A 22,138-nucleotide genomic window follows, 5' to 3' on the forward strand; every position below is an offset into this window, starting at 1 on the left:
CCCCGCAAAAAGAATAATATTAATAATAATAATAATAATAATAATAATAATAATAATAAAAACCCCAGGAACGCTGGACTTTAAGCCGTGACTCTCACATCCTGTAGTTTTTCTTTCTGTGTCTTCTTCTGCTTGTTTTCAGTTCCTTCTACGACCAAATAATAACCTCCTGCTTCGAATAATTTTTTAAGTAATAATTTAAGTAGAATTATGATGCCTATAATCAAAGTCCACAGAACACGCTGATCACCAACCTGGTGAAAAATCAACCCAGCAAAATAATAATAATAATAATAATATGCTGATTTCGAGCGTTCTACATTTTTGCGACATCATTCCCATATTCCAGTAGTGGATAAACGTACGTTATATACAAAGTAATGATAACTTTTGTTCTACCTGACGATCCGAAACCCAAAGACACAGTGTGGCATCTAAAGCCTCCCCGTTAACACACATCAGAAAGGCTTCCATATAAGCACATACATATTTGATCATTATTGACCTAAGTGTGTTGTTCAGACGAATCTGTGCATCTACAGCTAACGTCTGTAGTTTATATATAAAAAAAAACAATCTCTATAATAAATATAATTTGTGTCATACTTAGCGCAAATGTCTAAAACATTCTTCTCTGCTTGTTTTTCAGGTTTTCCCCAAGAACTGAAGACGACATGAACGTTGAACTGTCGCGTGAGCTCCTGCTGTGTCATTAGAAACGCTGTAAGGGGTTTAAGCACCTAGCTAACACGCTAGGCTAGTTAGGAGAATCAGAAAATTAGCAGCTTTGCAGACAAAACATAAATAAGGCTTGTATAGATAACTTATACTATAGACACTGAATTAGCATGCTACATGTTACATGTTACAAATCAGTGCTAAATAAAAAAAAGAAATTGAATATAAATGAATATGAACATTTTAAACAGCACTGTGTCCCTCAGGCTGTAATGTAATAATAAGATGGGTGATGTGTCGCACATGTTGCAGGGCATCATGGGTAGCGTCAGCAGTCTAATACCCGGCGGTAAAAACTGCAGAGGTTCAGATCAAAAGCTGAAAAAAGGATTTCAGTGTAAACGTGGCGGCCTGACGAAACACAACCCTCACGAACACAACAGCAAAAACAACAACAACTCCAAATTCGGCCTCGGCTCGGGCGGAACCGGCAACAGCGACGACTTCTTCTACATCAAAGTGAGCCACAAGCCGCGAGATGAAACGCCGGACGAGTCGAGGAGAACGCCGACGGACCCGAGCGTGTGTGCTAGATTAGAGCAGGTGAGTATCTTTATTAGATATTAACAGTGAAAGTCGGTCTCCCATAGCCGTGTGTATGCGTTACACACACCATACAGGCTGGAGGATGAAGCGTTAAGGTTTATGATCATTAATGTTTTGCTTAGACGCGTTCTGTACTACTGCTGTGTTTGTTTCGATAAAATACAATCGAAGATATCAGTTCATGGGCCCCGCCCCTGGGGGGGTGTCTTAAACTACAGTCGCGGCTCGTTAACAGTATGGTTCGTCAGTGCGGACGCATCGTATCTCCAAAGCTAAATCAGACACACCATTAACCCTCGGACTTCCAGTTTCTTAAGCTTCAAGATACAAAATAAACCCACACCGTAACACATCATGGAGACCTCACAGTTCTCCTCGTGAACTTTATTTCTGCTCCGCTATTCAGTCATGTTTTTAAGATGTGCTAATCTAATCTTCATCTTGATCATCATATTCCAGTCATGTTTAGTACACACCCTCATGGACTTCCTGTCTCAGTTTCCTTTCGGTTAAATTCTTGTCAACATCTTACACCCCGAACTCACACGTTTACCTAAACCCCTGAGTCCTCGGCTCTTGGCGCAGCAGTCCCTTCCTTTGTTGGAAGTAAATGTTCAACAATTACATCCACTCTCCTGGGGGGAGGGGTAACCGTCCCCCTGGGGGGAGGGGCAGCTGTTTGAATTTTTCTTGCTAGCTCACTCACTTGCTAATTTATTATTTATGATGGTCTTCCGTAGATTCTGTTTTATTTATTCCGCAATAACTGATTGGTCATGTGAGGGGAAATTGAAATAAAAACAATTCTTGATAGCAGACACTAAACATCATGACCAGTACTCATTTGTTCCTCTTTGTTCTCTCATTAGACTGCAGAAAACCCCTTCATGCCTCAATTTCCTCGGAGCAGCAGCTCTTCCGTAGAAACCCACAACAGTCTGAGTGCCATTCTAGGAACTAACCTCAGCCACATCGATCGACCTAAAAACCAGACACCGGAACACAAACGCGACATGAGCTCGGGATCGCCGTGCGATTCCGGGATTTCCGGCTCCAGCTGGATCAACGATGCCGCTAATAGCAGGACTAAATGGACGGGTGGAGTTAATGGAGACGGTGGGATATCAAACTCCAGCACGAGATCCACGAGCGTGTTGAGCGACTGTATATCCGGTCCTGCTAGCTTAAAGACAGACACAGCGGATAAAAACGCTGAAACGAACCACACGAGTCCTTTTTCTGATCGGAATTTTCCAAGTTCCATGGAGTCTGAAGTGTCTGAGGGACGACAGCTCCACAGCTCTGAGGTAAATGTCACTGATTTATGTTCACATCGATGTTCCTTATTTCCTTCAGAGTTTGGTTCTTTTCAAGGTTCTCTCTGGATCTAAACCTAATTCTGTTTATTTCTGCAAAGCCGCGTTGTGACGATGTTTATTTTGAGTGTGTGATGTCTAAAGTCTGGAATTCTCAGCTTTCTCTTTTCATTAATCTTTTAAACACAGAGCTATAACTGTTTACAGATCTGCTGCGATCATTTATTTTTGTAGCTAAGGTTATCACATCACACTTGGCCTGAATAACCCGAGTCCACACCCTGGACAGATTCTGAGCTTGTTCAGGGGTGGGGCTCAAAACTGCTCATAACTCGCAATTCCAACAGTTTATTATGCAAAATGATAGACACTAGGTTCATCAGTTGACTGGGATTGTTTTTAACCAGCGATCTCTTCTCTGGACTCAGTAAAACAGCTTTTGCATTTCAAACACATTGAATTCGCCGCAAAAAAAGTGAAAATGACTGAGGAAACAAAACCTGTACAGGCCACACCCACTAGACTAAAACCTGGATCAACATTACAGGATCAGATCCAATCTAAATTGATGGTTAAATGTCAGGAATGTGTTGAATGGTTTGACATCACAGACATCACTAGCTCAGGAGATCACGTGCAGTGGATGCAAACATTTTCCCAACCTTTTTTTTTGTTAAGCCAAACAACCCCTTTAAGAACAACAAAGTAATTCTACTAACCATATAGCTAAGCTATTATTAATAAGCATGTTCCCATTTGCAAGGAGCTCCTAACAAGCTCCTCCTGTCGTAACTGCTAGATGGGTATCAGTAGCTCCTCCTAAAGCAAACCAAAGAAAAAATTACTGACGTGAAGAAAGTTCGCGACTCAGTCTGTGATTTAGCTCCACCAGCCCCAAAGCACCAAACCCCACCCGTTTGTGTTACTTTCAAGAAACATAGCATGTCTCCTAACGAATATGTTCTTCTGCAGGTATCCCAGCATGCTTTGCAGACCCAGCAGCTCCTCCAGCTGCAGATTCTTCAGCTCCAGCAGGATAAAGACCGTCTCCAGGAGGAAGTGGATCAGCTGATCAGGGACAGGAATGCAGCCGAGAGTCAGCTGATCTACAAACACCGACACACACCATCAACACCCACGCTGGAGGAGACTCAGTGGGAGGTAGAGAGTCAAAATAACCTTCAACATTAAAAATATCATGCTTCATCAAATGTCCTCAGAGCCCATCAGCTGTTTGAGTAAACGAAGCATCTGTTTGTGTTCAGGTGTGCCAGAAAGTGGGTGAGATCTCCCTGTTGAAGCAGCAGCTGAAGGACTCACAGGCTGAAGTGACCAATAAGCTGAGTGAGATCGTCTCTCTAAGAGCCGCACTGAGAGAAATGAGGAGTAAAATGGAGGAATTGGAGGAGAAACACAGAGTGTGTGAGGAAACACTGCAGTTACGGAGCACTGAGATGGAGGTGTGTGTTAAACACACAATGTTGAACACTTTTTAGTGATGTAATCTGATCATCAATTCTACACTGGCTCTGACCTCTATCAGGTTCCATACTGTCCACTCGTCTGACCCTTATCGTTTCCCACATTCCTGACTTGGTCGCAGCTTCATGTCTTAATATCTTTTTTAAGACTTGTAAAAAGTGCAATAGAAATACTTTGTCCATTACAGACACTTCAACAAGTAGGTTATATACAGTATTTGGTGGAAGAGCAGTGAGAAACAGGAAGCCATGACCAAATAAGGAAAACAGAAAACAAATAGTGCTTTAAAAATGATCGAACCAGAGACAAAGAAGCTAAGATACTTTTAAACATGATGTTGCAGTAACCCTACTAATGAGGCTATTAGCTAGCTGCTAGCAATGCTACACTATATGCGAGTATTTGTAATATATAATCAGGATAATGATGGCGTTAATAACGTGTCTGATTTCCTGAAGGTCTGTGAGAATGAGCTGCAGAGGAAGAAGAACGAGGCTGAGCTTCTTCGTGAGAAAGCAGGAAAGCTGGAGACAGATGTCAAAACACTGAAACAAGACCTCCTGGTGGCCCAAGAGGAGCATTTAGAGCTCCTGAGTCTGAAGGTCCAGTTGCAAGAGCAACATCATCAACTGCAGGTCTGCCAATCCAAGTTGGCTGACCAGGAAACTTCAGGACAAGTTGATGTCCTTCAGAAGGAAGTGGAGAGACTGCGCGGGCAGCTGGAAGATGAGAAACAGAAGAAGGAGAAGATCCTGAGCAGCTTCCATCGTGAGAAGCAGACGTGGAATAAAGAGAAGGACAAAGTGATACGCTACCAGAAGCAGCTACAGTTTAACTACCTGCAGATGCACAAAAAGAACCAGGAGCTGGAAAAGAAACTGAAGGAACAAAATGGCAAAGTGGATAACAGGACAGAAAAAGACGAGGACAGGATAAGGGAGGACACGGGAGTTCAAAAGACAGATGTGCGCTATGATGAAATGGTGGCCACTGAGATATAAAGCTGTGCACTGCTTCAATCTCATCTTTAACACGCACTTGCCCCCTTCAGTGTCCCCTTGTTTCAGGGTTCCTCAAGGGCTCCTCAAAGGTTCTTCAGATAGTTCTGCTTCATATCCTTAGCTAAAGAACTCTTAGCTTGAATTAAAAAACGTTGGTTATATTTAGAAGCTTCCCTTAGACAAACCAAAGAGACCTTTGCTAGATAATGTGTACTCTTCACAAACTAGCCAGATAAAGTGTACGTACATCCCAGAATGCATTGCTACATTCCTGATGCGGGTTCAAAATGTCACAATGGCAGACGAGGCATAAACAGTGTTGGGTTTAAACACTTTTAAGTCTGTATTGTTTAAATCGTCGTGTCACTGATGGACTTTAACTCAACACTGAACTCTCTAAGCCCTCGCACTGACTCACTGAGGGCACGCCACACTCCGCGCTCTCACACCACACACACTCTGAACCATCTACACAATCTATTGTATATTGTTTATTTATTCTGATTATATAATAAATGCTAATTTTCTGTTTTTAATATAATAACCATCGTCTTTAAATGCTCAACCCCGAGTGGTATGTGACACAACATGTGCCGACGCACCAGTTTCCCATGCGGAGAATTGTCTAACCTGTCTTTACACTTTCATGCTCATACTTGCCCCAGAACTACGGCGTTGTTTACCGGGAGTGACACACATGAGGTTTAAAAGTGTGTAATATTATAACTAATGTGTCAGGAACAGGTAAGACATTGGACTACGGTTTAGAAGGTCCCAGGTTCCAATCCCACCACCAAGTTGCCGCTGTTGGGCGCTGGAGCAAGGCCCTTAACCCTCAACTACTTAGATGTGTAATGGGATTTTAAAAAATGTCAGTCGCTCTGGATAAGGCCAAAATGCTGAACATGTAATGAAGTGTTGTTTGTGTAAGAGTCGACTCTGATTTGGCTCTTTTAAGGCAAACATTAGGAATTTCCTTCTTTATTCTTTTATTTCTTATTTATTTATTATTAACCAATACTTAATATTTTCATAGGAACAATTTTTTTCACCACCTGATCTGTTGACTCGTAACGAATCACTGAGTCGTGTGTATTACAGCAGGTGATCATTTATTATAAAGCATTTCCTAGGAGCACATCGGTTCTTTGTTTTTTGATATTTTTTAGTACTTTAATAATTAAGACTAAATTATTACAATAAAGCTCAAACTTGTAGTTATGGAGAAACTTTGTCAGGTTAAGAACAAAAATGACAACTTGAGACGACTTGGGGGTAAAAAAAAAAAATCTAGCCGGGTCAATGGATCTGACTCTGTAAAAAAACTGTCAGTTCTTAGCGATAACAAATAAGCGTTAATAAAAATCTGCTTTACTGTGCAGGTGGAAAATCAAATGTTAATAAAGGAAAAGAAAAAGCAGAAACAATAACATAAAGCGAGAATCACTTCAGTGTTTCGAACACGTCTATAATAAATGATACTGGAGTGCCCTCTAGTGGCCAGCGGTATAAAGCTACATGATAATACTGAGTATTTGAATATCTCTTCCCATGAGCAATGGCGGCTCAGTGATAGGTTTCTCGCCTCCCATGCAGAAGACCAAGGTTCAATGCCCAAACCCCAGCTACTGGATGGAGTGCCGGGCCCAACCCTAGATGAAAGGGGAGGGTTGCGTCAGGAAGGGCATCCGGCGTGAAACCGACGCCAAGTTGCTGTGGCAACCCCTTAACAGGAGCAGTCAAAAGACTAACAACATTTAAATACCATCTTCCCATAAGGTCCATCACACGACACAGAGGTGAGCTCAGTGTTGAGATACATCTACATTTAATTCTCACCTTCCAGCAGCTTCTCTTACCACCACACACACAGTATTCTGGAAACTCACTCAGGGTGGAACGGACACACCCTTACTGGTGCCACAGAGAGCAAGCTGTTCGGTTTACACCCGCGGGCTGTGGAACAGTTACTGTCCAAAGAAAACCTACTATTTTTGCACTAATTAATCAGATTCTCTTCAAGTAATTAAATCATATAATCAACCAATAGTTACTTAAAATGTAAATAAAGAATTAACATAATGCAAACGATGTGTTTATTTAAAAAAAAGTTTATAAACAATGCTATAAAAGTGATGATAATCTAAACGATTAAACTACTGATGATCCTGCAGCATTATGATGTTTGACGAGTAACAGAGTCAAGACTTTTTCTTATTATTATTGATTAAACAGCACAAGTGTGATGGATCCCAGTCAATCTGGCAACCCTGAGACTGTTGACGGTCAAAGTGGTTTTATTGTTTTAAATATTAAAAATAGAAACCGTGCTTATTTTTAATAAAGACTTCCAGCAGAATACACTACAAAGAGAGAATCTGAGTAATTTCCAGTTTTTTTTTTTCCTCAGACATTTGTTTATGAAATATACAATTATTTATTTATAACTTAAAAAAAAAACTAATAATAAAGTTCTGTAGAAAAGTGCAGGTGTTGTGCGAGTGTGAATCGCAGTTCATAGAGTAGACGGGGTCTGTGTGTTCCTCTCTTCGTTTAGATGTCTCATCTGAGCTTTGTGCACCAGCTCGTGGATCCTGAACTTGACCTCTGACCTCTCGCCCTCAGGTAGCCTCTTCATGATGATGGACATGGACTTGAGAAAAGGCTCAAGGTCGTCCTGATCGTCCGTGGTGGGCGTGGCCAGCTTGTCCCTGCTCCTGGCCTTGGTGAAACCGCAGCAGGCGGCGCAGGTTCTCCTGCACATCTCGCTCCTGTCCACCGTCCCATCCTCATCGTCCTCTCCGTCTCGCTCCATGTGTCTTTGCAGCACGGTGGACACGTCGTCCTGCGCCATCATTCGGCTCCGTGACGAGTTCAGGTTCTGGAGACAGGAAGTGACGTACATGGAGAACCCGTCCCATCGCTCGTCCTTCTTCTCCTCCATGGTGCTACAGACGATCCTCCTCATACTCGCCGAATCCGACTCTTCGTCCTCTTCATCCTCATTGCACTGTCGCTTGGAGACGCTTTTGGGGAACATCTGAGGGCTGGATTTGTCCAAGCAGGGTCTCTTGGTTCCGTACGAATGCGCTGAGTCCGAGTCGTCATCCTGGAACGACCGCTTGGAGAGCTGCTTGGAGACTTTGGACGCATCTAGGCTCATCTCCAACTTGTTCATGCTGTCTGCCTCGATTTCCACGTCCACCTGGGCGGGGCTCGAATCTTCACAGCCGTTCTCAACCACCGTCACCTGAGCGAAAAACACACAAAGAATCTAACTAATCAATTAAGGCCATTTGTTAATCATTGTAGATCCATCAGAAACTCCTTCCTGTTGGACAGAAAATGTCCTGATTTTAAGGTTTATTTTGTTAGCAGGAGCTTATGGAAAGGGGACGTAACCAAATACATTTACTTCATTGCTGTACACAAGTAGAGTCTGTTTCATGTTTCTGTACATTATCTGAGTAGTCTTATTAGTGGATATTTTACTTCTACATCCTACAATGATCTGTACTTTCTACTGTACTACATTTGTACATGGTATTGCGACACTTAACCACACTGATGTGTAGCATTTGAAGCAGTAATATCGCCACCTGCTGACTATTATTTTTTTGCATAAGGTGCCTTCCCTCCATAAAATGCTCAAACAAGTGTGAAATCAAAACAAGAAGCACAACATTCCAGAGAATATAACGCAAAGTCCAGGGTCTCCATGAGTGATCATCCCTGCGAGAAGGAGGCGGTGACGGCGTCGGGAGATTAGTTAGGCTAGCCGCATAAACCAACACTTTTCACCATTTTCCTTAAGAATGCCAGATCCCTCACTAATAAAAATGGATATACTGAGGCTACAAGCTCATTCCCATTACAGAGACATGGCTCCATTCATCCATTCCAGACTCAGACTATCTTACTGTGAAGCAAGTATCCTGACACTGTGTTTATCTAGCTAGAGACTTTAACCATGTGGATTTGAAAGCAGTGCTCCCCTAATTCCACCTACATGTAAAATGTACAACCATAGGAGCTAACACACCGGTTCTACTCAAACAACTTCTACTCAAACATAAAGTTGGGCTACAGGGCTAAACCATTACCACACCTGGTGCCCCTCCGGACCACTTGTACAGTGGAGAAACACATCAGGGTCTTTCCCAATCAGATACCCTGGATGACAAAGGAGGTAAAGCGGCTGCTGAAAGAAAGAAAAACTGTGTCCACAGTGCGGCCCAAGACAATCTCAAGAAAGGCATTGAGAAGGCTAAGGCGGAGTACAGGAGAAAGATCAAGAAACACCTGGACAGCAACCTCACCAACTAAAGAGCCAACCTTTGAGCAGCTGAAGGTTATACACCGCAGGAGTAAGGCGCACACTTAGGGCCATAAATTCAAGGAAAGCCACTGGACCTGATGGGGTCCCCACATGTGTGGTCACTATCACAGTCAGCCGTCCCATCCTGCCTGAAGTCCTTCACAGTAGTCCCTCTACCTAAGAAACCAGCCATCACCAGCATAAATGACTATCAGCCAGTAGCACTCACTCCAGTGGTCATAAAGTGTTTTGAAAAACTGGTACAGCGTCATATCAGATCATCCTTGTCCCTCAACTTTGACCAACATCAATTTGTAAGTAAAGCAAATAGGTTTACAGAGGATACGATAGCATCGACTCTTCATACCACGCTAACACATCAGGAGCATGATCTTACTGTGGATCTCATAGTCGTAGAGACACGATGGAGGGCTCATTTAACTCAGTCTTTCGCATTTATCACAATCCTGATAAGCTACGATATCTAGCAATATTATTAGCATGCTGTTAGCATGATGCTAAAATGATTAGTATGTTGCTAGCATTATGCTAAAAATATTAGCATAATGCTAGCATGATGCTAACGGGCACTGGTGGCTCAGTGGTAGGTGTAGCCTGCCATGCGAAAGGCCCGGGTTCGATTCCCAGCCAGTGCCCAAACCCCCGAGCCACTGGATGCAGTGCCGGTTTTAAGCCCGGATAAAATGGGAGGGTTGCGTCAGGAAGGGCATCCGGCGTAAAACCTGTGCCAAGTTGTTGTGCAGACTGGATATTCCGCTGTGGCGACCCCTTGCCGGGAGCAGCCGAAAGACAAACGACAACTAGTATGATGCAAAAAGTATTAGCATGTTGCTAGTATGATGCTAACTATAATAGCATTTCGCAAGCATTATGCAAACTATATTAGCGTTTCACTAATAACATGATAAGCATGTTGCTAGCATGATCCTAGTGAAATTAGCATGTAGCTAGCATTGCGTTTAGCTGATTAACATGTTGCAAGCATGATGCTAACAGTATTAGCATGTTGATGCTAACTATATTAGCATTTCACTAATAACATGATAAGCATGTTGCTAGCATGATGCTAGTGAAATTAGCATGTAGCTAGCATTGCGTTTAGCTGATTAACATGTTGCAAGCATGATGCTAACAGTATTAGCATGTTGATGCTAACTATATTAGCATTTCACTAATAACATGATAAGCATGTTGCTAGCATGATGCTAGTGAAATTAGCATGTAGCTAGCATTGCGTTTAGCTGATTAACATGTTGCAAGCATGATGCTAACAGTATTAGCATGTTGATGCTAACTATATTAATCTAATAACATGATAAGCATTTACATTTACATTCAGGCATTTGGCAGACACTCTTATCCAGAACGACTTACACTTTTTTTTTTTTTTATCTCATTACACATCTGAGCAGTTGAGGGTTAAGGGCCGCGCTCAAGGGCTCAACAGTGGCAATTTGGTGGTTGTGGGGTTTGAACCTGGGATCTTCCGAACCGTAGCCCAATGCCTTAACTACTGAGCTACCCCTGGCAAGCATGTTGCTAGCATGATGCTAGTGAAATTAGCATGTAGCTAGCATGGTGTTTAGCTGATTAAAATGTTGCTATCATGATGCTAGGGTGACTAGCATGTTGCTAGCATGACCCCAATGATTTGCCACGGCAAGTACTACTCACATTTTCTTTACATTTCACATTTTCGCAATATTGTGAAATAAATAAAAAAACGTGTGTGTGTGTGATGTTTTTCCCAAGTATTTCCTTCATCCTTGCATCCCAGTACTTTTTTTACTTGGTACTTTTATTATTACTTGTTTTATTTCCCTCTGTTTCTGTAAAATGAGTTTACTGGTATAAATCTTTACCCTGTAACAGAACAGCCTCTGTGTAACCCTGTATAATCACAACACACATAGTTTTAAATGTCTTGCAGTGACGTGATGTGATGTTTGTGCCGTACGGTCACCTCGTAGTCAAGGTCGGTGCAGTAGTTGCTCCTGCGCTTAATGTGAGGATCGAGGAACTTGAGACGCTGCATGATCCACTGCTGTCTTGGGGTGAAGAAGCGTCCATCTGATCCATACATCATCTTAGTGTATCTGCTGTACTGAGTCCTGAGAGAGTCCCACTTCTTACGCAGCTCCTTCTCTGAAAAGAGAACGATATAATAAAACTTAAATATATATAAAATAAATAATAATAAAGAGAACGATATAATAAAACTTAAATATATATAAATATATATATTATATAATAAAACTTTAATATATATAAAATAAATAATAAAAAAGAGAACGATATAATAAAACTTAAATATATATAAATATATATATTATATAATAAAACTTTAATATATATAAAATAAATAATAAAAAAGAGAACGATATAATAAAACTTAAGTATCTATAAAAAAATATATAAAAAAAGAAATAGAAAAAATGTAAGTTGGTGTAATTTTTGCGGTGTTTTTGTGTCTCCAATCAAATGCAGTACAGTAACTTAAATAATGACTCTCTACACCCAACAGAAATCCATCTCAGCATGGACTACACAAGCTACAACAGCAGAGGACCACATAGGGTTTGTCACCTGTCAGTCCACTAATATTTTATATAAAGGATATTGGACCACTAATATCTTATATAGAGTAAATAGGACCACTGATATCTTATATAGAGGAGATCGGACCACAGGAGTCTTATATAGAGGAGATCGGACCACAGGAGTCTTATATAGAGGAGATCGGACCACAGGAGTCTTATATAGAGGAGATCGGACCACAGGTATCTTATATAGAGGAGATCGGACCGCAGGTGTCTTATATAGAGGAGATCGGACCACTGGTGTCTTATATAGAGGAGATCGGACCGCAGGAGTCTTATATAGAGGAGATCGGACCGCAGGTATCTTATATAGAGGAGATCGAACCACAGGTATCTTATATAGAGGAGATCGGACCGCAGGTGTCTCATATAGAGGAGATCGGACCACAGGAGTCTTATATAGAGGAGATCCGACCCGGGGTGTCTTATATAGAGGAGATCGGACCACAGGTGTCTTATATAGAGGAGATCGGACCGCAGGTGTCTTATATAGAGGAGATCGGACCGCAGGAGTCTTATATAGAGGAGATCGGACCGCAGGTATCTTATATAGAGGAGATCGGACCACAGGTATCTTATATAGAGGAGATCGGACCGCAGGTGTCTCATATGCAGGAGATCGGACCGCAGGTGTCTCATATGCAGGAGATCGGACCGCAGGTGTCTCATATGCAGGAGATCGGACCGCAGGTGTCTCATATGCAGGAGATCGGACCGCAGGTGTCTCATATAGAGGAGATCGGACCAGGGGAGTCTTATATAGAGGAGATCGGACCGCAGGTATCTTATATAGAGGAGATCGGACCCGGGGTGTCTTATATAGAGGAGATCGGACCGCAGGTGTCTTATATAGAGGAGATCGGACCGCAGGTGTCTTATATAGAGGAGATCGGACATTATAAATAGACGTCTCTGTATCTGCAGTATCCCTGTAAGTGTTCTGTAAGATGATTGTCATCGCGATACTGATATCGTACCGTGTGTGTGTGTGTGTGTGTGTGTGTGTGTGTGTACTCAGGTGTGTAAATAAGCAGCCGTGAGGTGTTCACCGCTGATCTGGAAGTGTTTCGCCAGCTCCAGCCAGGCGTTCATCTTCGCCGTCTTGTTGGTGAAATTCATCTCCGTGTTGTCGAATAACTCCGGCCTTCCCTCCATCATGGACACGAACTCCTCCTCTTTATCGTTGGTCCATGGAGCCGCCATCTTCCCCCCTCTATCATCTCCCTCACCGCAGCACCTTTACCGCAAAAAGCGCCATACGAATCCCTCAACCGGAAGAGCTCTCCGCGACAGCCAACCAGCTTCCGGTCTGTACGGCTGCGTCCCAAACAAACCCAGACTGCCTCAACACAGTGCGCTACTCAGGGAATGGGCGTCATACACACTAACTAGTGCACTAGCTTATCCAACACACACACGGTTAGGACTCGGCCCTCGAAAAGAGTTAAAGTTCGACTTTTCCGCCCTCTGCTGAGAGAAACCAGTGTGTTCCCCCTCTCTCTCTCTCTCACTCTCTCTCTCCCTCATTTTCTCTCTCTCTTTCCCTCTCCCTCTTTTTCTCTCTCTCTCACTATCTCTCTCTCTAACTGACTCTCCCTCTCTCTCACTCGCTTTCTCTCTCTCTTTCTGTCTCTATCTCTAACTGACTCTCTCTCCCCCTCTCTCTCTTTCTGTCTCTGTCTCTCTCTCTAACTCTAACTGACTCTCTCTCTCCTTCTCTATCTCTCCCTCTATCTCTCTCTTTCTGTCTGTCTCTCTCTCCCTCTTTCTCTCTCTTTCTGTCTCTCTCTCTCTCTCTCTCTCTCTCTCTCTCTCTCTCTCTTTTAGTAAATCAGAGCACAACTGAGTGTCTCTCATCCAGTATTAACTAAACCAATATAACGACACCATACAGTGGGATATACAAAATGAATAAATGCAGCCAACAAATAAATCTATCATTACATTACTATATCACTATATACAGTTTACACCATAACTCTATTAACAAACACATCATCTGTTTGTATAACACATTGTATTTATTTATTGTCAATAGGTCACGTTTGCACTTCTGGGGAGATGCTAACTGCATTTCATTGGCTCTGTACTTTTCACAATAACAATAAAGTTTAATCTAATCTAATCAAAATGCATTAATACACAAATAGATTTTTATATAGTGGATCAGACCACTGATATTTTATATAGAGTAGATCGGACTATAGCTAGCTTATACACAGCTGATCAGACCACTGATATTTTATATAGAGTAGATCGGACCATAGATAGCTTATACATGCTGATCAGACCACTGATATTTTAAATAGAGTAGATCGGACAATAGCTAGCTTATACACAGCTGATCAGACCACTGATATTTTATATAGAGTAGATCGGACAATAGCTAGCTTATACACAGCTGATCAGACCACTGATATTTTATATAGAGTAGATCGGACCATAGATAGCTTATACATGCTGATCAGACCACTGATATTTTATATAGAGTAGATCGGACCATAGATAGCTTATACACAGCTGATCAGACCACTGATATTTTATATAGAGTAGATCGGACTATAGATAGCTCATACACAGCTGATCAGACCACTGATATTTTATATGGAGTAGATCGGACAATAGCTAGCTTATACACAGCTGATCAGACCACTGATATTTTATATAGAGTAGATCGGACTATAGATAGCTTATACACAGCTGATCAGACCACTGATATTTTATATAGAGTAGATCGGACTATAGATAGCTTATACACAGCTGATCAGACCACTGATATTTTATATAGAGTAGATCGGACTATAGATAGCTCATACACAGCTGATCAGACCACTGATATTTTATATAGAGTAGATCGGACTATAGCTAGCTCATACACAGCTGATCAGACCACTGATATTTTATATAGAGTAGATCGGACCATAGATAGCTCATACACAGCTGATCAGACCACTGATATTTTATATAGAGTAGATCGGACCATAGATAGCTCATACACAGCTGATCAGACCACTGATATTTTATATAGAGTAGATCGGACTATAGCTAGCTCATACACAGCTGATCAGACCACTGATATTTTATATAGAGTAGATCGGACCATAGATAGCTTATACACAGCTGATCAGACCACTGATATTTTATATAGAGTAGATCGGACTATAGATAGCTCATACACAGCTGATCAGACCACTGATATTTTATATAGAGTAGATCGGACTATAGATAGCTCATACACAGCTGATCAGACCACTGATATTTTATATAGAGTAGATCGGACTATAGCTAGCTTATACACAGCTGATCAGACCACTGATATTTTATATAGAGTAGATCGGACCATAGATAGCTTATACACAGCTGATCAGACCACTGATATTTTATATAGAGTAGATCGGACCATAGATAGCTCATACACAGCTGATCAGACCACTGATATTTTATATAGAGTAGATCGGACTATAGATAGCTCATACACAGCTGATCAGACCACTGATATTTTATATAGAGTAGATCGGACCATAGATAGCTCATACACAGCTGATCAGACCACTGATATTTTATATAGAGTAGATCGGACAATAGCTAGCTTCTACACAGCTGATCAGACCACTGATATTTTATATAGAGTAGATCGGACTATAGATAGCTCATACACAGCTGATCAGACCACTGATATTTTATATAGAGTAGATCGGACAATAGCTAGCTCATACACAGCTGATCAGACCACTGATATTTTATATAGAGTAGATCGGACAATAGCTAGCTTCTACACAGCTGATCAGACCACTGCTATTTTATATAGAGTAGATCGGACTATAGATAGCTTCTACACAGCTGATCAGACCAGTGCTATTTTATATAGAGTAGATCGGACTATAGATAGCTTATACACAGCTGATCAGACCACTGATATTTTATATAGAGTAGATCGGACTATAGATAGCTCATACACAGCTGATCAGACCACTGATATTTTATATAGAGTAGATCGGACTATAGATAGCTTATGCGAAGTAGCTCTTTCCCTTTCTCCTGTCTCTACTCCCTCTCTTGTCATTCTCTCTTTCTCTTCTGTCTCTTTTATCCCTGTCTCACTCTCCTCTATCTCCTCTCCCACCTGTCTCATTCTCTCCTTCAGTCTGCCTCTCTCTCTCTCTCTCTCTCTCTCTTTCTCTCTTTTCTTTTTCTCCCCAGACTGTTGGAGGAAAAACCACCGGGTCACGTGGTGCACTGCTGTTTAACGGTTAAACAATAAGGGGGGAAAATGTTGACCCCCACCTTAGGATCTGAAAACACACACACACACACACACACACACACACACACACTTTCTTCCATTATTCAGGAACACAAGAGCTGTATTTGGGAGATTATTAACGTGTGAAAAGACCTCATTAATCACACTGAATAAAAACAATGCAGTGATGTGAGTCTCCACACACACACACACACATTACAAACCTCATACATCTCAAACACTGCTGCAGGCCACACACATGCACACACACACACACACACACACACACACTATTCATTATATTAATTATACTCATATAAATACCTGATTATTCTGTACAGCGCTCTGTGTGAACACACCTGAGGTCAACATTAGAATATGCAAATAATTGAAAAGTAAGGCAATAAGATATTTACGGTTAGTTTTTTAAATTATTATTCTTAGCTTCAGTCATACATGTTCTGATTTATTTATTTACATAAAAAACAAAAATACTTTAAATAAATTTGATATTTTAAAATAAAAGTGTAAATAAATTCATTTATCTGTCTGTTTTTCCATTTTTATTTGAAGGATTCCTAAATTCTTTCATTTTCAGTGACTTTTTCTAATTAATTCATTTCTAATAAGTGCCAAAACTTTTGCACATGTCACAGACCACATTATAGTGAAAAAAAGTGTTAGTGTCCTTTTAAAGGGTTAAGCTATTAAAGTTCAACTTAAAAAGAAACAGGAGGTGCACAAACTTTGCATGGAAACACACACACACACACACACACACACACAAACACGTGCACACTCCCATTAAACCTGGTAAAGTGTTAATTAACTGATGTGTTAATGAGTTTGGGCAGGGTGATGTGTTGTTGATGTAGTTCCTGATCTGACCAGCAGAGGGCACGCGGCGGTCATGTCCCTGCTGAGTGCTGCTGAAAGCGGCTGTGTCCCAAAATGTGCACTTGTTTTCCTGCGCGTGTCCGTCTGTCCGCGTGCCCGAGAGCTGCACGAGGCCTCTGTGTTTTCCCGCGTTTCTCATTCAAAAAGTTTAGAAATTCTCCTTTATACACATGCAGCAACAGCCTTCAGACTGTGTGTAAGACAGGGTTGAGACAGGGTCGAGACAGGGTCGAGACAGGTGGACGAGACGTTTTTTTAAACCCCATCACTGTCTGTCTCTTCCTCTCTGGATGTTTTTCTTTCTGTTCTTTCTCACTGTCTCTCCCCGCCTGTCTCTATCTGTATGATTTTCTCCCTCTTTCTGTGTCTCTATCTGTCTTCGTCTACCTGTTATAACGCTTACAGCTCTATAGTTACAGCTCTGTGGTTATCATTATGGTTACAGCTTTATGATTATCACTATGCTTACAACTCTATGGTTATTTACATTAACATTTAGGCATTTGGCAGACGCTCTTATCCAGAGCGACTTACAAAAAGTGGTTATCACTATGGTTACAGCTCTATGATTATCACTATGGTTACAGCTCTATTGTTACAGCTCTACTGCTACAACTCTATGGTTATCACTATGGTTACAGCTCTATGATTATCACTATGGTTACAGCTCTATTGTTACAGCTCTACTGTTACAGCTCTATGGTTATCACAATGGTTACAGCTCTATTGTTACAGCTCTACTGTTACAGCTCTATGGTTATCACTATGGTTACAGCTCTATGATTATCACTATGGTTACAGCTCTATTGTTACAGCTCTACTGTTACAGCTCTATGATTCTCACTATGGTTACAGCTCTATGGTTATCACTATGGTTACAGCTCTATTGTTACAGCTCTACTGCTACAGCTCTATGGTTATCACTATGGTTACAGTTCTATGGTTTACTATGATTACAGCTCTATGATTATCACTATGGTTACAGCTCTATGGTTATCACTATGGTTACAGCTCTATGATTATCTCTATGGTTACAGCTCTATGATTATCTCTATGGTTACAACTCTATGGTTATCACTATGGTTACAGCTCTATGATTATCACTATGATTACAGCTCTATGATTATCACTATGATTACAGCTCTATGGTTATCACTATGGTTACAGCTCTATTGTTACAGCTCTACTGTTACAGCTCTATGGTTATCACTATGGTTACAGCTCTATTGTTACAGCTCTACTGTTACAGCTCTATGGTTATCACTATGGTTACAGCTCTATGATTATCACTATGGTTACAGCTCTATTGTTACAGCTCTACTGTTACAGCTCTATGATTCTCACTATGGTTACAGCTCTATGGTTATCACTATGGTTACAGCTCTATTGTTACAGCTCTACTGCTACAGCTCTATGGTTATCACTATGGTTACAGTTCTATGGTTTACTATGATTACAGCTCTATGATTATCACTATGGTTACAGCTCTATGGTTATCACTATGGTTACAGCTCTATGATTATCACTATGATTACAGCTCTATGATTATCACTATGATTACAGCTCTATGGTTATCACTATGGTTACAGCTCTATTGTTACAGCTCTACTGTTACAGCTCTATGATTCTCACTATGGTTACAGCTCTATGGTTATCACTATGGTTACAGCTCTATTGTTACAGCTCTACTGCTACAGCTCTATGGTTATCACTATGGTTACAGTTCTATGGTTTACTATGATTACAGCTCTATGATTATCACTATGGTTACAGCTCTATGATTATCACTATGATTACAGCTCTATGATTATCACTATGATTACAGCTCTATGATTATCACTATGATTACAGCTCTATGGTTATCACTATGGTTACAGCTCTATTGTTACAGCTCTACTGTTACAGCTCTATGATTCTCACTATGGTTACAGCTCTATGGTTATCACTATGGTTACAGCTCTATTGTTACAGCTCTACTGCTACAGCTCTATGGTTATCACTATGGTTACAGTTCTATGGTTTACTATGATTACAGCTCTATGATTATCACTATGATTACAGCTCTATGGTTATCACTATGGTTATAGCTCTTTGATTATCACTATGGTTACAGCTCTATGATTATCTCTATGGTTACAGCTCTATGAATATCACTATGGTTACAGCTTTATGGTTACGGCTTGGCCATTTAATTGGAATACTGTCCCTGCTCCAGTACAGAAGCAGAGAGAGGAAACAATCTGTGAGTCGGACTCCTCTGTACTAGGGGTAATGTTCCCTCTTTTAGGTTCATGTAAATGTAAGTTTAAGCCTGAAACAGTAAGTGAGGTGGTGTGTGATACAGAGTACATCAGTCACAGACTAATAATCTGATCTCTCTACACACACTGAGAGAAATCAGATTTATCAGACACATCTGTCCCATGTAAAAATCTACACAAACTCTCCTTTTTAAACTGTACGTTTAGGAGTTTGTGTAGATTTTTCCAACTATTTTGAATTGTGTACACACACACACACACGCACACACACACACACCAAAACACACACGTATACATATAGTGTAACAGAGACGTCTCTATGTAAGTCAGTGTATGAAACACAGCCGAACTTCACACACAAGCTGTCCTCTGTACGCCTTCGAGCATTCTGGGTAATCCATCACCGCCCGGTAAAGGGGTCACATGTTGAGGTGTGTGTGTGTGTGTGTGTGTGTGTGTGTGTGTGTGTGTGTGAGTGTGAGATTAGCTAAGGCTGGCACTAATTAAATGCTTAAGTCTGAGCCCTAAGTAGTGAACATGCTGACTACAGCGCTCGAACTCATTAAGAAGGAGAAGAAACAAATGTTTACGCTGAAAAACTTTCATTTACCGTTTCGTCCTGTCGCCGTTTCATGTTCAGTTTTATTTAAACTTTTGCTAACATGTTTACATAATGTTGGACATGTTTTATCTCTCTTCATGATGAAACAAAATAATAATACTAATACTACACAAATTCAGTGTGTATCTACAACACAAAATGATTTTTATAACCAAAAAAATAAATAAATAAATATATGGACGATGAATAAAAACAATTTAAAAATATAAATATATTCAGATTATATTGAATATACAGTATATTTATATTTGTTATATTGTTTATAGTATTAACCCACTGGATTGACTAATTGTGTATCTAAAATATAAACATATTTTAAACAAATATTATTATTTGTTATTTTCATGCCTGACGTCGGAGTCTGGAGTATCAGACACCTGACGCTGATCAGATTCAGGCTTGTTTTACTTTATTGTTCTCACTTTATTATCCCCGGATGCTGTGTGGACTCGGCGAGGTCTCCATATGGATGTAAATCTGTCCACCGCAGCTCTTTAAGGAGGAGAATTAGACCAAGGGCCATGAGAGGGTACGAGTGAATTAAGCCCGTAAATTCAGGCAAGCGACTGCCGCTTACCCACAATCCTATTAGCCGAGTTTAGAGCCGAGAGAAGACTGGGGCTGAGAAAATCTGATCTGAATGGAAACGATGTTTAACAACAACTTCTGTACGTTCAACACGTTCGCGTTTACCACGAGTTCTGCATTCTGATTGGTCCAAGGTTGCACACCATGAAAGAAATTGTTAGACATTGTCAATTAGTTGGAAAATATGGCTGATAAAGGAAAAACGTTTTTTTCTTATTTAAGGGTAGCGGTCATGTGAAGTCATTAACTATCACATAGTCGTCTGACGCCTTTCTAAACCTAATGATACCTGAAACCACCCAAAACAGCCCCGATCAAAGGTGTACAAATCCTTCAATGTCTGGCCACAGGATAAACACACACACACACACACACACACACACACACACACACACACACACACTAACACACACAGGTTTAAATGGCTATTGAAGGGAAGTTCCCACAATTGTGATTGTAATTAGTGTCTGTGCATAAATAGTCAGTTTCTCAGCTCATGAGGTGATGCACTGACTTGGCAGCATGGTGAAGACAAAAGAACCTCCACTGGACCTCTGCAATAAGGTAGTCCAACTTTATAAAGCAGGAAAAGGAAATACAGTAAGAGATATCTCAACACTTCAAAATGCCAGTCAGTACTGTTCACACTCTGATAAAGAAGTGGAGAATAAGAGGTTGTGTAGAGACTAAGCCACGGGCAGGTAGACCAAGAAAGATTCCACCCACTACTCGCAGAAGAATTGTTCAAGATGCAAAGAAAAACCCACAACAACTTCCAGAGAAATGGTGGTATTGTTTCAAGGAGCAGAATAAGGAGGTGCTTGAACACGAGTTGCCAGGAGAAACACTTTACTGCGCCCATGCCACAAGAAGGCCCGCGTGCAGTACATGCATGACAATGGAAAGGTGAAGGTTCTGGAGGGCCATCACAGTCTCCTGACCTTAGTATCATTCAACCACTTTGGAGAGATCTCAAACATGCAGTTCACGCAAGACAACCAAGAAATAGCTATCCCACCTGGGAGAATTAACGACCTCATGCACAATTATTACAAAAGTCTACATGTTGAAAAAAGAATCTCTTCCCAGCAGGTTTTATTTCCTCCTTTTCTTCATTGTCATGATTGTGCCGCGCTGTTTTGCCTGACATATGAACCTGAGTCCTATGAGAAAGTTTTGCCTTCTCTCTCGTGTTTTCTTTAAAAAAATAGTACACATCTTGCAAATTCTCCTGAGGTATGCAAACTTTTGAGCACAACTGTGTTTAAAGAGAGGACGAGTGTTTATAGCTGCAACAACAGATCCGAGGAATGCTCGAGCACTCGCTACAACACAAAGGCCTCATTTTGTTCACTTGTTAACGAGGTCTTATTTAAGACACCTCCTGCTTGTGCTTCTACTTCATTCATTCATCCTCAGTAAGCACATCATCCTGTTGAGTGTCCATCCTGGATCTGAATCCTGTCCCAGGAACACACACACAATGTGACTCCAGGTCACCTCAG

The 22,138-nt window shown here is 41.0% G+C and overlaps 2 protein-coding genes across 2 annotated transcripts in view; one reads left to right on the top strand and one right to left on the bottom strand.

The window, feature by feature from the left end:
- Positions 1 to 5,613, top strand: part of lzts1 (leucine zipper, putative tumor suppressor 1) — a 7,834-nt gene extending 2,221 nt beyond the window's left edge. The window contains exons 2-7 of the mRNA XM_053504045.1: positions 650 to 723; positions 991 to 1,281; positions 2,154 to 2,591; positions 3,573 to 3,761; positions 3,866 to 4,060; positions 4,541 to 5,613. Of these exons, the coding sequence (XP_053360020.1) occupies positions 997 to 1,281; positions 2,154 to 2,591; positions 3,573 to 3,761; positions 3,866 to 4,060; positions 4,541 to 5,083 (1,650 nt within the window). The 5' untranslated portion in view covers positions 650 to 723; positions 991 to 996 and the 3' untranslated portion in view covers positions 5,084 to 5,613. The remainder of the gene's footprint in view (positions 1 to 649; positions 724 to 990; positions 1,282 to 2,153; positions 2,592 to 3,572; positions 3,762 to 3,865; positions 4,061 to 4,540) is intronic.
- A 1,551-nt stretch (positions 5,614 to 7,164) lies between these two features.
- wu:fb74b10 (uncharacterized) lies at positions 7,165 to 13,292 on the bottom strand. Its single transcript, XM_053504046.1, has 3 exons — positions 13,072 to 13,292; positions 11,386 to 11,567; positions 7,165 to 8,333 (listed from the first exon to the last, which is right to left on the bottom strand). Exons 1-3 carry the CDS (start codon positions 13,223 to 13,225, stop codon positions 7,599 to 7,601), a joined length of 1,071 nt encoding a protein of 356 aa, XP_053360021.1. The 5' UTR covers positions 13,226 to 13,292; the 3' UTR covers positions 7,165 to 7,598.
- Between the last annotated feature and the right edge of the window lie 8,846 nt (positions 13,293 to 22,138).

The sequence above is a fragment of the Clarias gariepinus genome, chromosome 9 (genome assembly GCF_024256425.1).
Source record: "Clarias gariepinus isolate MV-2021 ecotype Netherlands chromosome 9, CGAR_prim_01v2, whole genome shotgun sequence".
Taxonomy (NCBI): Eukaryota; Metazoa; Chordata; class Actinopteri; order Siluriformes; family Clariidae; genus Clarias; species Clarias gariepinus.